Source organism: Ochotona princeps, chromosome 19 (genome assembly GCF_030435755.1).
Source record: "Ochotona princeps isolate mOchPri1 chromosome 19, mOchPri1.hap1, whole genome shotgun sequence".
Classification (NCBI taxonomy): Eukaryota; Metazoa; Chordata; class Mammalia; order Lagomorpha; family Ochotonidae; genus Ochotona; species Ochotona princeps.
Genome location: NC_080850.1, coordinates 35,934,803 through 35,952,077, shown reverse-complemented (window position 1 = coordinate 35,952,077; position 17,275 = coordinate 35,934,803). Strand labels below are relative to the sequence as shown.

At 42.8% G+C, this 17,275-nt stretch overlaps 3 protein-coding genes across 3 annotated transcripts in view; 1 reads left to right on the top strand and 2 right to left on the bottom strand.

Moving 5' to 3' along the window:
• FSTL4 (follistatin like 4) overlaps positions 1-17,275 on the bottom strand; it is a 418,275-nt gene that overhangs the window by 320,701 nt on the left and 80,299 nt on the right. The window lies entirely within an intron of this gene.
• Positions 3,362-4,720, bottom strand: LOC131482637 (L-lactate dehydrogenase A-like 6B). The gene has a single exon (XM_058677607.1). It carries the CDS (start codon positions 4,602-4,604, stop codon positions 3,453-3,455), a length of 1,152 nt encoding a protein of 383 aa, XP_058533590.1. The 5' UTR covers positions 4,605-4,720; the 3' UTR covers positions 3,362-3,452.
• Positions 8,198-9,385, top strand: LOC101516995 (L-lactate dehydrogenase A-like 6B). Its single transcript, XM_004586624.3, has one exon. It carries the CDS (start codon positions 8,224-8,226, stop codon positions 9,292-9,294), a length of 1,071 nt encoding a protein of 356 aa, XP_004586681.2. The 5' UTR covers positions 8,198-8,223; the 3' UTR covers positions 9,295-9,385.

The following is a 17,275-nucleotide window of genomic DNA, read 5'->3' as shown; positions in this document are numbered from 1 at the left end:
GAACAGTGGTACGCATAAGATGCATCCCCAGCCAAGTGCATTTGGAGAGGGGTTGGGGGGAGGAAACAACCTGCCCTGAAGTCTCCTCAATGTCTTTTCAAGGATAGTCTCATTGTCTGGATGTACCACAGTTCATGCAATCACCAAATCAAGAATACCTTCAAGTTTTGGAAATAATGAATAAAGCTGCTTTAAACATCTCTGTGTAGGTTTTTGTATAGACCTAAGTATTCAAGTCCTTTGAGTAAATACTTGGGAATGCAGCTGAGGTTCACACGGTAAAAGTATTGTTTGTTGGAAACAGAAGAATATTTCTAACTTTGTAAAAGACTATGAAAAGGTTTGCCAAAGTGGCTGTAGCATTTTACATGCTGGTAAGCAATGAGTGGGAGTTCATAGTGCATCACATCCTCACTAAGATTCTTTTTTACATTTCTTTAAAAAATGTATTTATTATTATCATTTTGTGATACAGATCATAGGCCCCTGAGATTTTCCTTATCCCCTCTCCAATTCCCCTCCACCAAGTTCCCCTATATCATTACTAAAGTATAGTTCTTCATACAGTCATATGTGATTTAATGCTCTCAGTGGACTGCATTTTGGACATTCTAATAAGTGTACAATGGGAACTTATCGTTTTCATTTGTACAACCCTGGTGACATCCAAGGTGGAAAATCTTTGCATTTGTGTATTTTCTCTATGTGTGTCTTCTCTCCTGAAATATCTGTTAAGGTCTTCCGCTCGCTTTATTAGCATGTTTGCTTTCTTATTGTTGAATTGTAGGAGTTCTTCACGTATTTGGATAACTTGTTCATCAGGTGTCTTTTACAAATATTTTCTCCCAGTATTTGTAGTGAGCTTTTCATGCTCTTGTCAGTGTTTGCAGAGCATAAAAATTTCATTCTAATGATGTCTACTTCATCAAGTATATATTTCACTGATCATGCCTTTGGTGTTATCTAAAAAGAGACACTAAATCCAAACCCAAGGTAATCTAGACTTCCCCCCATTGCTCTGTCCTGTGAATGTTCTAATTCTGCATTTATTTTTTGTAATCAATCCTAATTTTTGTTTAGAGTAAAAAGATCTATGTCTACATTTTTTGTGTGTATTGGAGAAGAAGGAAGGATAGTGGGGGTCTAATTATCCTAGTACCACTTGTTGGAAAGATTCCTTTTGCTTCACTAGCTGACTTTGCTCTTCTGTCAACAATCATTTGACTGTCTGTAGGTGCATTTACTTTTGGGCTTCCTCTTCTGTTCCATTACTGAGCCTATTCTTTCACCAGTACAAACTGCTTTGAATAATGTTGCTTTGCAGGGAGTCTTAAAGTGAGGCAGTGACAATATTCTGCTTTTGGGGATCCATTGCCTTGTCATATGTATTTCAGAATCAGTTTACCAATATGCACAAAATAATTTGCTGGGATTTTGACTGGGGTTACACTGAGTCTACACATTAAGCTGAAAAAAGTGACATGTTGACAACATAGAGCCTTCTCATCCATGAACATGGAATGCCTCCCCCCCTTCTTTGTTTTTATTAACATTTCTTTGCTTTCCTCCCAAAAATCTTGCATTTTTTACATATCAAGGTATTTCATTTTGGGTGGGGTGCCATTGCAATTACTTGTGTACTTTTAATATAAATTTCCATAAGTTCATTGCTGGTCTACATGAATGTGATTCACATTTTTATTTAAACCTTGAGTCCTATTATCTTGATAAATCTGCATATTAGCAAGAGGAAGATTTTGTCAGTTCTACTGAACATTCTACATATACACTAATGCCTTTGCAAAAAGAAAAAGGACAGCCTTGTTTCTGCTTTTCTAATAACTATGTCTTATCTCAGACTTGTACTATCTAAGACTCCCAGCAAAATGTAGAAACTAGTTGTGAGTGAGGACATTCTTGCTGTGTTACCATCAGCAGTGGGAAAGATTCCAGTTACTCACAGTTTAAGCATGATCTCAGATGCAGGATTGTTGCAGCCAGGGGCCAGCAGTGTGGCTCACAGCTTAAGAGGCTGCCATCAATGCCAGCATCCATATGAGCACTGTTCTGAGTCCAGCTGCTCCACTGCTGAGCCAGTTCTCTGCTGTTGTGCTGGAGAAGGCAGAAGAAGATGGCTCCAGTGATGACTCACCTGCCACCCATGGGGGAGAACTAAGGAAGACCCAGGCTTCTGGCTTCAGCCTGTCTCAGCTCCAGTCACTGGTCAAATGGAACACAGAACAGCAGATAAACAGCCATCTCGCCCACTCCACAACTCTGCCTGTCAATTTTTTTTTTCAAGAAAACAGTGATATTTTTATAGATAGTCTTATCTAATTAAAGTTTCCCTATTCCTGCTACATTAAAATATTATCAAAAAACAGCTGTTATATTTTTCTTAAGTGCTTTTTTCTCTTCTTACTGGTATGACTATGTACTTTATCTTTTTTGACTTATGCAATGGATTATATGGCTTCTGTGAGTACATGCATTTTTATTTATATACTGCAGAGAAAGTGACAACTTTGCTAGGTAGCATATGAATGAACATAGGATAAGCCTGCAACAACAAATCAGCAGCCATATTCAATGAAAAGAATAAAGAATTTATAAAGCTGCAATGATAAACAGCTGAATCATATTTCTAATAAAATGGCAATTGCACAGGGCTACTACACAAAGTTCATGGAAGGCAATTAAAAGTTGATGCAAAAAAAAAAAAACCACAGGCAGCAGCAGCATTGTGGGGAAAGAGATTGAACCACAGCTTGTGATGTGAACATCCCATATCTGAGTACCACGTGGAGCCCTGTGGAGTCCTGGTCCTCTTCTGATCCAGATAAATGCTAATATGCATGAGAAAGCAAGGGAGGATGGACCTAGTACTGGAGACCCAGCCTCCCAGCTGGGAGACCCTAAACCTAAGCCCTGTCATTGCTGACATTGCACAATGTATCAGCAGAAGCCCCTCTCTCTCGCTCTCGCTCTCGCTCTCGCTCTCGCTCTCGCTTTCTCTGTACTGTCTCTCATCATGCTAGCTGTCAAGCAAATCAATCTTAAACAAAACAAAACAACCAAACTGAAACAAATGCCTATTTTCTCACAGTAAGCCTGTTCCATGAACTTTGTGAAGAACTGGCTTTGCAAGGATGTCAACAGTTTCACACCCATAGTAATATTTTTTAAATCCCATTTCCACACACAGTTAGAAAACTTGCACTGCTACATCCATGGTACCCCGAACACCCCTGACACAGTCCCTTAGAAATTCTTCACGGGTAAATATCAGAAAGTCCCTGGGTGCTAACTAACTGCAAGAGCTGTTAGGCTAAATAAACACGGCGTCATCCGCATGCTTTCAGGAACTCAGCTTTATCCACAAGTCTGACAGCCTGAACCCCGTCCACCGCCTCTCCTGCAGCGTCCTGGGCAAGGTGCCGGGGGTGTCGCCCTCACAGCCTGAGCTCCTTCTGGATGTCCCAAAGCGTGTTCGCACTCCTCTTCAGGCGCGCCTCCTCCCCGGGGGTCAGCTTTATCTTCACCACATCTGAGATGCCACTTCCTCCCAGGACGCAAGGGACACTGAGGAACACTTCCTTGTCTATCCCGTACAGGCCCTTAATTCTGGTGGAAACCGGATGCGTTCTCCTCAGGTTCTTCAAAATGCTTTCGGTCAGGTCGGCTACAGAGAGGCCGATGGCCCACGAGGTGTAGCCTTTCATTTTGATGATCTCATAGGCGCTGGCCACCACTTCCTTGTGGACATTTTTCCACTGCTCGGGGTCCCGATCCGTCCCTATTTCGGAGTTCAGGTGCTGCAGAGGGACGCCAGCAACATTCACTCCGCTCCACACCGGAACACTCGAGTCTCCGTGCTCCCCAAGAACCCACCCGTGGCAGCTTTCAGAGTGGATGCCCAGCTTCTGTCCGATCAGGAAACGGAAGCGAGCCGTGTCCAGGTTGCAGCCGCTTCCGATCACGTGGCTGTGGGGAAGCGCACTCAGCTTCCAGGCCACATAGGTCAAGATATCCACCGGGTTGGACACAACGATCAGCTTGCAGCTGGGGCTGTGCTGGATAATATCGGAAATCATCAGCTTGAAGATGGCCACGTTGCGCTGCACCAGGTTCAGGCGCGTTTCCCCTCGCTCCTGACGTGCACCTGCCGTGATAATCACCAGGCTGGAGTTGGCCGTGACCAGATAGTCTTTGCTGCAGACAATGCTCGGCATTTTCAGGAAGGAGCTGCCATGTTGCAGATCCATGGTCTCCCCCTTCAGCTTGCTTTCGTTGGCATCCACGAGGGCCAGCTCATCACTCAAGCCTTTTAGCAGGATGCTGACGGCACACGCCATGCCCACCGATCCAGCCCCGATGATGGAGACCTTGTTGTGGCACACGGGCTTCTCGCAGTGGAAATTCTGCAGCAGTTTGCGCTTCACGGTTGCCACGTTGGATGCGGAGGTGCAGAGCCAGGCGGCCGTGAGCCGAGGGCCCTGTGCCTGGCAGGCACACGCAGCCATTGCCCGGCCCAGCCAGCTCGCTCTTGCTGCTGCCGTACCTGCTGGCTGGCTGGCCCGCACCACTCCCATGGCCCAGCTCATGGCTGCTCATCCAAAGGGACCAGTAGTAGGAACCCTGGGTGGCTTGAAGGAAGGCAGGGGTGACCTTTGATGTTGACCGTTGGCTGCCTTCTTTGCTGCGCCTGCGCAGTCCCCGCCCCCAGCTTCTTGCACTTGCGCAAGGCCTATCCACAGCACTCCACAGAGTTCAATCTGGCAACAGGGACAAGATTAAAGGAGTATTGTGATAATGGTAAAGGGCATTGCAAAGATTGTGGCCTGACCCACTTTAGGATAGCTCCCTCTGTGTTGATCTAGCCTTGCACACGTGGGATAAATATACCTTGGTGCTGGTGTTATATTATAGGTTATAGGATTCAGTTTTCCAGTGTGTGGTTCAGGAATTTTCTATCCATATTTATGAGAAATGCTGATCTGATATTCTCTTTCCCTGGAATGTCTTATTCTGCTTTTGTGTTAGTATAATGCTGGCCACCCATAGGAAATATTTCCTCTTTCTATCTTGGAAAGAGATTGTGCAGAACTAACATAATTTCCTTCTTAAAGGTCTGGTAGAATTTACCTGTTGACTCATCTGGTCCTGATGCTCTCTGTGTTGGAAGATTATTAATATTGGGCCATACTCCTTAAGAGACACAAGTCTGTCCTCTAAATCCTCTTGTGTGAGTTGTGAAATATTGTATTTATAAAAGAAATGAGCTATTCCATTTAGTTTATCAAATCTGTGTGTTTATCCTTGTTCTTTATATTCCTTGATAATCCTTTCCAATGTCCATTGAATCTGTAGTTATGTACCCTTTTATGAATGTCTTGTTGACATTCATAATGTGTATGGTTTGGTTTTGTTGGCATGGCCAGAGGCTAATTATTTTGTTGATCTTGTAAAGAAACAGCTTTGGACTTAATGATTTTTTTCTACAAATTAATAGGATTTCGTTGAAATTTTCATTAATTGTGCTGTATTTCTTCTATTGGGTTTATCTTGCTCTTCTTTTTCTCATTTTCTGAAGTGGAGGCTTACATAGTTGATAGAAGGTATTTCTAAATTTCTCAACTCATGGAGTCTCCTTTCTTTGCACAGAGTCAGTCAACTGTATACATCTCCGGCAAAGCACTATATTCACAATGTTTGGTATTGGACAATAGTTTGGCTGCCCCCAGTGGCCCACAAGTGAATGCTTGAGTCACCTCTAATGGAGAAAGAAGTGACCCACTTTCATGAGCCACCTTCTGAATTGCCCCAAAATTTTTCTCAACTTTTATTTCCTCTGATCTTCACCATCTAAATAAATGACCATTCCCTCATTCCTACTGCCTATAAATTTTAACTAAAGCCTGAACTTACCAGTGACTACAATATCACATCAGATCAAGATGACCTGTTTGTCACTGTACTATTGTCATGGCTTCCTGGTTTTTGTTTGTTTGTTTGTTTCTATTCTATGCCCTCCAAATCTATCCTCTACTCTACATTCAGAACGGTGTTTTCAAGATGTGGACTGAAGTCAAACTCCCCTGTGGTTAGACCTCCCAGGCTTCCCTGTAACATTCATAAAGAACAACACATCTAGCCCTTCTCAAGAATCACTGGTACCCACAAGGCCTGGTTTCTAGCACTCTCTGTTTCTAGCCCATTCACTTCTTCACCTCTACAAGCAGAACCTTGTCTTGGCTCCCTCTTTGTTCTGTGAGAAGCAGAGCTGGAGCATTTAAGAGTTGCTTCAAATTGTATATTTAACTTAATTGTTGCAAAGCTTTTCACACAGATACTTTACAAACTGTGTGCTCTCTGGAATCTTTCTCTTTATAACAAGTCCCAAAGATGATGAGGAAAAGATTAATGAAGGAATAAATAAGGAGTAATGAGCTGTCTGAAATGACCTGTAAACATTGGCCTTTGTACGATTCCACAATGTAAATGGTTTTGAGTTGTACTGTGAAAGCACTATGGGCCAGTCTCTCATTAGCTAGTATTTGTGCATGTTTGTGAGTGTGAGTACTTGCGAGTGTGCTTATTGAAATTAATTAGGGAATAAGTGACATGTTTAATATTCTTAAATTCAGACATACAAGTTAAACAGCAGCTATCAAAAACGTAATTGAACTTGCGATTCACTTTTAGCTTCCATCAATCTCAGCATGGACAGTGGTGGACTACAAAGTGTTTCATGAATTAGTAAAGAGACATCAGCTTTTCCAGCTTTTACTGCTGTGTTTTCTTCATTTTAGGATATGACCATAATAAACAGCAAGGAAATCATTTCCTGCCCAAGATACAGAACAGTTCATTGTTAGGCAGGTGTCTGAGATGGAGCAAGGAGGGCTCATTCCTGTAATCCTGATTTCCAAAGCAAACAGTCAAGCTGGTATTCCTGGGGTCCAGAGTGTTTAGGATTCCAGACTGGCCTCCTTGTGCCTCAGCCAGTCATTTGTCCAGGATGAGGCCCCAAGGAAAAAATGCTGTAGGAGCCTCATAGATCCATTGGTCAGGATGATGGCAACAAAAATGCGGGGAGGCACAGGAGAGGTTGAATTTTAGAATCTTTACCCAACCCCACTTGAGTTTCAACTGGGGATAAGGCAGAGCTAATATCATGGAAGGTCCTTTCAGTAGGGTCAGCCTATATCCGGTCTACAGGATATCATGATGTCTGAGTGTGTGATTCATTTTGTCTAAAGCCCACAGACTTTGGCTGACACAAGAAATAAATACTTCAGATATGGGCATGGATCTTGACACTGAATAATTAAATAATAAAAATTAAATGGCTCAAAGATGAGGTATGCATGTGTTCACTATGGTCATTGTGATAACTATTCATCCTTCTACTTTCTGCACATTTGTTTTGTATTCATGTTAACCTAAGACATCTGTGGCTTGGGATATTGTCTGGAGAGTGGTGTTAACCACTCTTCTCAAGAGGAACACCAGTCTTCTCAAGATCACATGGAACAGTCACCTACATAGACGACATCAGGAGTCATAAAAAAGGCTTGAACATTTAAAACATGAAGCCACTACTGTGACATGTAGGCTTAAGCCCCTGCTTACAGTGCTGAAAAACATTGGCGTTGGTTCCGTTAGATCCAGCAGCCTACTAAAGCATCTGGGAGAATCAGGGAAAGATGGTCCAAGTATTTTCCCCTGCAATGACACGGGAGACCCGGATGAGGCTCCTGGCTTCTGCCTCGTCCAGACCTGGGTGTGACAGTCATTTAGATCATTGAGAAGGCACATACAAATCCTACATAATTTCTCTAATTCTAAATTTCAAAAATTAAAAGCAAATCGTTAAAAATTAAATAGAAAAATACATGTCGGATTTAATTAGAAAAAAAACAAAGATTAAATAGCAGCATCAAAATAACACTGGAATTGAAGAGAACTCTGAAGAGGTATTACTTCTCAATTGAGTAATTACACCGAAGGCTAACGCAAGTACAAGAGGCTGGGGGCGGGGACTGCGCAGGCGCAGCAAAGAAGGCAGCCAACGGTCAACATCAAAGGTCACCCCTGCCTTCCTTCAAGCCACCCAGGGTTCCTACTACTGGTCCCTTTGGATGAGCAGCCATGAGCTGGGCCATGGGAGTGGTGCGGGCCAGCCAGCCAGCAGCAAGAGCGAGCTGGCTGGGCCGGGCAATGGCTGCGTGTGCCTGCCAGGCACAGGGCCCTCGGCTCACGGCCGCCTGGCTCTGCACCTCCGCATCCAACGTGGCAACCGTGAAGCGCAAACTGCTGCAGAATTTCCACTGCGAGAAGCCCGTGTGCCACAACAAGGTCTCCATCATCGGGGCTGGATCGGTGGGCATGGCGTGTGCCGTCAGCATCCTGCTAAAAGGCTTGAGTGATGAGCTGGCCCTCGTGGATGCCAACGAAAGCAAGCTGAAGGGGGAGACCATGGATCTGCAACATGGCAGCTCCTTCCTGAAAATGCCGAGCATTGTCTGCAGCAAAGACTATCTGGTCACGGCCAACTCCAGCCTGGTGATTATCACGGCAGGTGCACGTCAGGAGCGAGGGGAAACGCGCCTGAACCTGGTGCAGCGCAACGTGGCCATCTTCAAGCTGATGATTTCCGATATTATCCAGCACAGCCCCAGCTGCAAGCTGATCGTTGTGTCCAACCCGGTGGATATCTTGACCTATGTGGCCTGGAAGCTGAGTGCGCTTCCCCACAGCCACGTGATCGGAAGCGGCTGCAACCTGGACACGGCTCGCTTCCGTTTCCTGATCGGACAGAAGCTGGGCATCCACTCTGAAAGCTGCCACGGGTGGGTTCTTGGGGAGCACGGAGACTCGAGTGTTCCGGTGTGGAGCGGAGTGAATGTTGCTGGCGTCCCTCTGCAGCACCTGAACTCCGAAATAGGGACGGATCGGGACCCCGAGCAGTGGAAAAATGTCCACAAGGAAGTGGTGGCCAGCGCCTATGAGATCATCAAAATGAAAGGCTACACCTCGTGGGCCATCGGCCTCTCTGTAGCCGACCTGACCGAAAGCATTTTGAAGAACCTGAGGAGAACGCATCCGGTTTCCACCAGAATTAAGGGCCTGTACGGGATAGACAAGGAAGTGTTCCTCAGTGTCCCTTGCGTCCTGGGAGGAAGTGGCATCTCAGATGTGGTGAAGATAAAGCTGACCCCCGGGGAGGAGGCGCGCCTGAAGAGGAGTGCGAACACGCTTTGGGACATCCAGAAGGAGCTCAGGCTGTGAGGGCGACACCCCCGGCACCTTGCCCAGGACGCTGCAGGAGAGGCGGTGGACGGGGTTCAGGCTGTCAGACTTGTGGATAAAGCTGAGTTCCTGAAAGCATGCGGGTGACGCCGTGTTTATTTAGCCTAACAGCTCTTGCAGTTAGTTAGCACCCAGGGACTTTCTGATATTTACCCGTGAAGAATTTCTAAGGGACTGTGTCAGGGGTGTTCGGGGTACCATGGATGTAGCAGTGCAAGTTTTCTAACTGTGTGTGGAAATGGGATTTAAAAAATATTACTATGGGTGTGAAACTGTTGACATCCTTGCAAAGCCAGTTCTTCACAAAGTTCATGGAACAGGCTTACTGTGAGAAAATAGGCATTTGTTTCAGTTTGGTTGTTTTGTTTTGTTTAAGATTGATTTGCTTGACAGCTAGCATGATGAGAGACAGTACAGAGAAAGCGAGAGCGAGAGCGAGAGCGAGAGCGAGAGAGAGGGGCTTCTGCTGATACATTGTGCAATGTCAGCAATGACAGGGCTTAGGTTTAGGGTCTCCCAGCTGGGAGGCTGGGTCTCCAGTACTAGGTCCATCCTCCCTTGCTTTCTCATGCATATTAGCATTTATCTGGATCAGAAGAGGACTCAGTCTGGTACTCAGATATGGGATAATGGCAATTCTGTTTCTATGAACTTCTTGAAGTTGAGCTATGCAGTTGCTATAATGTCATAACTTGATTCAACTGCTTTTGTGATCTAGGAATTTTTTTATCATTGAATATATGTGAATTCATTGTGGCCAGCTTACACATATGTTCATTTATATGCAACTTAGCAATGCTGTCACTTTCTCTGCAGTATATAAATAAAAATGCATGTATTACAGTAGCCATGTAATCCACTGCAACAATTGTGAAAGGAAGATAAATAATTTTGTCTTAAGTGTTATAACAGAAAAAATCATTAGATAAAATTCTCATATTCACTTTTGGTAAGGTTAGTGAATCAGGAATAGAAGATAACTTCTTCAATTAGATAAGACTATCTATAAAAATATCACTGTTTTCTTGAAAAAAAAATTGACAGGCAGAGTTGTGGAGTGGGCGAGATGGCTGTTTATCTGCTGTCCTGTGTTCCATTTGACCAGTGACTGGAGCTGAGACAGGCTGAAGCCAGAAGCCTGGGTCTTCCTTAGTTCTCCCCCATGGGTGGCAGGTGAGTCATCGCTGGAGCCATCTTCTTCTGCCTTCTCCAGCACAACAGCAGAGAACTGGCTCAGCAGTGGAGCAGCTGGACTCAGAACAGTGCTCATATGGATGCTGGCATTGATGGCAGCCTCTTAAGCTGTGAGCCACACTGCTGGCCCCTGGCTGCAACAATCCTGCATCTGAGATCATGCTTAAACTGTGAGTAACTGGAATCTTTCCCACTGCTGATGGTAACACAGCAAGAACTAGTTTCTACATTTTGCTGGGAGTCTTAGTTAATGTAGTAAGACCAGTTCGGAAAGGAAAAAATAATACAGTCTTGTTTCCAATGGCATTAGTGTGTATATACAAAGTCCAAAAGAACTGACAAAAATTTCCTGATGCTAATATGCAATTATAGCAAGGTAATAGGACTCAAGGTTAAAATCAGAATGTCAATTATAATTTTCCTGTAGACTAGTTAAGAACATACAGAATTAAAACATACTACCAGTTGCAATTGTACCCCAACCAAAATGAAACACCTTGATATGTCAAAGCAAAAATGTTCAAGATCTATTTGAGTAAAGCTAGGAAAGAGATCAAAGAAATACTCCACGGAGAGATATTCCATGTTCATGGTTAAGTGTTTTCAGCATGTCATTTCTTTCAATTCACAATCCCAGCAGCTTATCTTGTGAACATTAGTAAACTGATTCAGAAGTTTATATGGAGAGGCAAAGTATCCAAAAAAGCAGCATATGAAGGTCTAGATCAATGTTGGAGTTATGACATTGCCTCCCTTGAAGATTTTTTTCAGGGGGCTGGCTCAGGGTCTTAGAGACTAATCCTATACTTACAAGGCCGACATCCCTAAAGGGTGCTGATTTAGTCACAGTGGCTCCATTTCTGCATACAGCTCCCTGGTAAAGGCCTGGGAAAACAGCCTTGCAGCCCATGTCTTTAGGCCCCTCATCCATGTGGAAGACCCGGAAGAAGGTCCTGGCTCCCAGCCTTGGACTGGCCATCTCTGGCTGCTGCAGCCATATGCGGATTGAACCAGCACATGTAGGATGTCTCTGTCTCTCCTTTTCTTTCCTGCAACTCTGATTTTCAGTTGAAATACACATAGACTTTTTTTTTTTTTGAAATATACATAGATTTTTAAAAAGTCTTCCTGCAAGGGCCTGGCCTGGTGGCTAAATCCTCACAATCACCAGGATCCCCTACAGGCGCCAGTCTGCTCTACTTCCCATCCAGTTCCCTGCTTGTGGCCTGGGAAAGCAGTAGAGGATGACCCAAAGCCTTGGGACCTGCACCCATGTGGGAGACCCAGAAGAAGCTCCTGGCTTCGGATCAGCTCAGCTGCAGTCATTGCAGCCATTTAGGGAATGAACCAGTGGATGGAGGATCTTTTCCTCTGTCTCTCCTTCTCTCTGTAGCTGACTTTCCAATAAAAATAAAATAAATCATTTTTTAAAAGGAGAAACAATACTTCCTGCAAAGCAACATTAATCAGTGGGTAGTTGTGAAAAAACTGATAGATTAATGCAACAGAACAAAACCCCAGAAATAGATTCATGTGAAGAGCCAACTGATGGTTGCTAGAAGAACAAAGATAACCTCGTGGAGCAAAGAATATCTTTCCAACAAACAATATTGGGCTAACTGGACAGGTACATAACCAAAACCAAGAAAAAAGAAAAGAAGGAAAAGAGAATTGTTTTTCCTGAATTGCCTTTACTCAGTATACTAACCTACTAAAATTACATAAACTGCCTTCTACTATTTTGTATTTTTCTGAGCAATATTTCCTCATTTTGATTAAATTTTCCTTGGTGGTATTGTTGAACGTAGCTATAAAACTATGCGGCACTCTGCTTTTTTTCTTTTTCTTTTTTTAAAGATGTAATGGTGATTCATTTCAGTTTCTCTATGAATTGTGATTATACCACATTCTCTGGTACTTTCAGCATTTTACACTTATATACTAGAACCTTTTTAGGGTTCTCCTCTTCTCTCATATTTTATTTGCACTTTCTCATCTCCTATCCATCTTGCTAGAGGATTACCTCATCTATTTTCTTCGTTTTCCTAAGGAATATGTTCATTTAGTTTTGTTTGAATTGACTGATTTCGATCCTAGCTTTACAAATCTGCCCCCTCACCCCCTCTGATGTTTATTTGGCCTTACTTTGTGTCTTTTTTGGAACTCGTAAGTCTGAGAGTTATTTGCTTGCATTCCTTCTAAGTCTGGTTACCACTGTGTAATCACCTCTTGAACACGCTTCCCCACATTTGACATACATGCGTTCACTGCTTTTCATCTCCAGGTACTTCACAGTTCCCCTTAACTTCTTTCAGAGCCCAATGATACTTGTTATTGTTAAAAAAAAAAAAACTTATAGACATGTAAGGCTTTTATTTTTGAGGAGCAAATAATGAGAAGAGATCCCATCTAGTGGTTCAAATCACCAATGTCCATAAGGGCCACAGCTAGTCCAGGCTGAGGCTGCAGGTCTCTCAAACAGGTGGCAGGGACCCAACACCTTGAACCATCATCACTATTGCTAGGGTCCACTCTGGCAGGAAGTGCAGTCAGGAACCAAAACCAGACAATGCCAGTGTGGGTAGCCATCAGGCTAAACTCCTGATGTAGTTTTTATCACTTGCTTCAGCTGCATCCTGGTAAGGACATTGTAGGATGTTAATTCTTTTAAACTTGTAAACATTTTAAACTTAAAGATTCTGTGGCTACTCTGGTTTATATTTCCCCTCCAACATTTATGCTGAAGTTTAATGACCCTATTAATAGCAGTTAGACAAGGAGTCTATAAATGGTGAATGAGTCACGTGGGCTGTACCCCCATGAATGGACGAATGCTGTTAGCAAAGAAATGGGCTTTTTTCAGAAAAATTTGGTTTCAATAAAGTGCTGTGTTCAGCCTGATTTTCTCCTCTGTCTTACGAGGGCACCTTCAACTTTTGCATGACCTCTGCCAAGTTCTGACAGAAGTAGGTCCTCCTACCTGAAAAGGCAGAGTCTGTTTATCAAGGCAGCGACAGATAAATCCTGTCACTGTTATTTTCTTTTCTTCTTAAAGATGTATTTATTTTTATTACAAAGTTACATACAGATAGAGAGGAGGTGAGACAGACAGAGAGGAAGATCTTCCATTCAATGATTTACCCCCCAAGTGAGCACAACGGCCGGTGCTGTGCCGAACTGGAGTCAGGAGCCAGGAACTTCCTCTGGGTCTCCCACATGGGTGCAGGGTCCCAAGGTTTTGGGCCGTCCTTGACTGCTTTCCCAGGCCACAAGCAGGGAGCTGGATGGGAAGCGGGGCTGCTGGAATTAGAACCAGCGCCCATACGGCATCCCAGAGCGTTCAAGGCGAGGACTTTAGCCTCTAGGTCACCGTGCTGGGCCCCTATCACTGTTATTTTCCATATATTTTCTTCACCTACTGGTTTTTGGGAGTAGTGAAATCTTCAGATATGCTTTTTGACTTATTTCTTACTCTGGTACCTAGTATTTATGTATTTTTGAAGCTGTATTGTAGGAACATACACGCAGTCAAGCTATTTCCTGATTGTTTGCTTTACTACCATATAATCTCCTCATTTTCCCTCATTCTCTTTTTTGAAAGATGTATTTATTTATTTATTTGAAAGAGTTACAAAGAGAGAAAGAGTCTTTATTTACTCATTTACTCATTTAATCCCTAGATGGCTGCCGATGGCCATGTTTGAACTAAGTTGAGGCCAGGAGCCTGGAATTCCATCCATGCCTCCCACATGTGTGACAATGACCCCAGCACTTGGACCACCCTTCCACTGCTTTCCCAGTTGTACTAGCATGGAACTGGATTGAAAATGAAGCAGCCGGGACCAAACCAGCATCCATATGGGACAGTGGCATCACAGATAGTATCCTGACCCACTGTGCCAAAACACCAGCTACCCCTTTCAAATGCCATACTTTACATTACTTCTTCTCTGACATTAAAATTCCTATCCTGGTTTATTTCTGGTAAAAAAAAATCTTTACCTGTCCTATACTTTCCAATATGTATCTTGAAATAGTACATTGTTTTTTCTTTTAAATTCAATGAGAATTTTTGCAATAGCACTAATGAGTTTAAGCTATTAACAATTATTATAACTCCCTTTATATTACTTTTTTTTTTGCCTTCTATGTCTTCTCTTTTCAATAGCTTCTCCCTCCTCCTTCCTTTCTTATATTCTGTGGGGCAGATGGAATTTTCCTCTCCTCTATTGGTTTGAAAGTTAAACATCCTATTTTCATTCTTCCAGGTCTTCTCCCTAACCTATTAAGAATCATATGGTTTTTTCCTCTCTCTAATTTTGCTAGCAGGATGCATTTTTTCCTCCAGAAAATGAATTTCAGAAAAATAGACAAAGTCCAATAAAAATGACAGAGAAAAGATAAAAATAAGGAAGTAGAGAAGGGCAAATGAGACGCCAGCAAGAAACAAGAAAAGAAAGTGGACAAGACAAAGAGCAGTGATGGAATGACAGCAACCCTAAGTCCTGCACACCCGATGTGCAGAGTGTGAGAAAACTATAAGCTTCCTTAGCTCCTTTCTTCTCATGTTTCCAAGACATTTTTTCCTTCTCTTGGTTGGGGAATCATGTAAAATTATTTCATAATTATTCACTGAGCGCTCTGTGTTCCCAGCTCTCTCTGGTCCTCTGGACAAAGCAATGGAGAGCAAATTCTCTCTTTGATCTCCCAGATCTTGCAGGGCAATTTTAGGGACAAACATTTGGCACCATAGTTGAGATATTACTTGGGATTCATGCATCCCACACTGGAGCACCTGGATTCAAGTCCTCACTCTACTTCTACATCCCAGCTTCCTTCTGATGAACACTCTGGGAGGCAACAGTGACAACTCAAGCATCCACCACTTGGGTCTTTGTCATCCATGTGGGAGACCTGGATTGAGTTCCAAGATCCTTTCTTTAGCCTAGCCTACCCCCAACGTTTGTGGTCATTTGAAGGAGTGAGCCAGTTGATGGAAACTCCCTCGCTGTTTGTGTTTCTGTCTGTCTGCTTTTCAAATAGATAAATAAACATCTTAAAAATAAGACAATCAGTGTAAAAAGCAATTACCATGGAGTAGGAAAGGACATGGTACCCTGGGAGTACCTAGCAGAGATCTTCAGCCCCATCTGGGGGAATAAGGGAGCCCTACTATTGAAACAGAGCTCCAGGCTAAGACTTTAGCAATGGTGCCAACAACAGCAAGGACCGGCCCTACACTGTCTGCTTTTTAGGCACAGCATTCAATGGGCAATGCACAGAGCACCACAGATCTGATTAAGCCACAGTGCTTGCACTCAGCACTGAACAGCATGTCTAGGCCAGCCAATTGTCTCTCAGGGCATCGGCCAGCACTCACAAGGCACCATCATCACTGCATCTACCAACAGTAGCACAGCCGCTTGTTTCTCAAGGCCTACAGATTTGCTCAGTGTCTTAATTTCCTCTTATGCATGATCATATTCACTAATTTAGATGAATTGAGAAAGGAATCAATTAGTAAATCTTTCATAGGAGATAAAGCTGTCATCATTGTTTCCATGAAACTAAAGTAAATCCAGCAAGACCCATGTCAGTCAGATGCCATCCACACTGGCTGTCATAAAATAAAATAACAACATAACTGTGGGAACCAGTAGAGGAGATCACGGACCCTGGCTTCAGAGATAACCATCTATGTTCCAATTTGGATTTTATGTTATGGTCACTGTGACCTTGGGAAAATCAATGACATTCTCAAAGCTTCAGTTTCCTCATTTGTAAAGTGACTGTAATAGGAGGGGTTGTGGATTCCATAGCACCACGCAAAGAGCATGCCAAACAGAGCCCGGCACTTCATAAGGGCTCAAAAAAGGCCATTGCTTAGTGTTGCGGTTAGTATTAGCATGAACATTAGGATTGCCAACAGTATTACTGTGGTATAGACTAAATGGGTTGTGTTAATGAAAGAGATAAAAAATGAAAGAGATAGTGTCACTCTTTTCTCCAGTTAGAAGTATATTTTGATAGATGTTATCTACAGTTAATCAAAGCATGGAAAATGATTTCCAATGGATGAATAATACCAAGTCTATGGTATTTAATCATCACTTCTACAACTGGTTTAAATAGTATTCAAAGCTCTTGTTCATAAAGATAATTTTGTAATTAAGAGATTACAATAGCATCTTTATGAATTTCTATGTTATCCTAAGGTTTATTTCGTTTAAAAATTCAAGATATCTGGCCACATTTTTATTAACTTGTACTTTTTCACTCATTAATTCATCCATAGTTTATTTAAGATCTATTTGTTAGATGCCTATCAGAGGAGCACATTCCTCAAGTAGGCAGTCACTGTTTACTGAATTTAAAAATTCATTGTATTTTCAGATTCCAATAACACACATGTGTCAGGTTACATTTATAAATTTTGCTTTACTTAAACTCTGCAAAAATAAGCTGACCTATAGCTAATAATGATTTAACTTCTTAAGGATTGTTTTAGAAAATTTTCATTCCATTAAACTTCTGAGATTTATAAACAGATTCTAAAAGCCCAAACCCTTCATGTAGCAGTAATACTGGCAGTAGCAAAGCTCATAACTAACCACTTACATTCCTAAACCTGAGCAACTCCTATCTGATACATATTTCACAATTCCACTTACTGCCAAAGTGCTCAACACAGGTATTAAAATTTGTTAAGTTATAGTAGAATTTCTCACTACAGCTAATCACTTCTGAGTTTACCAAAGTTGGGATG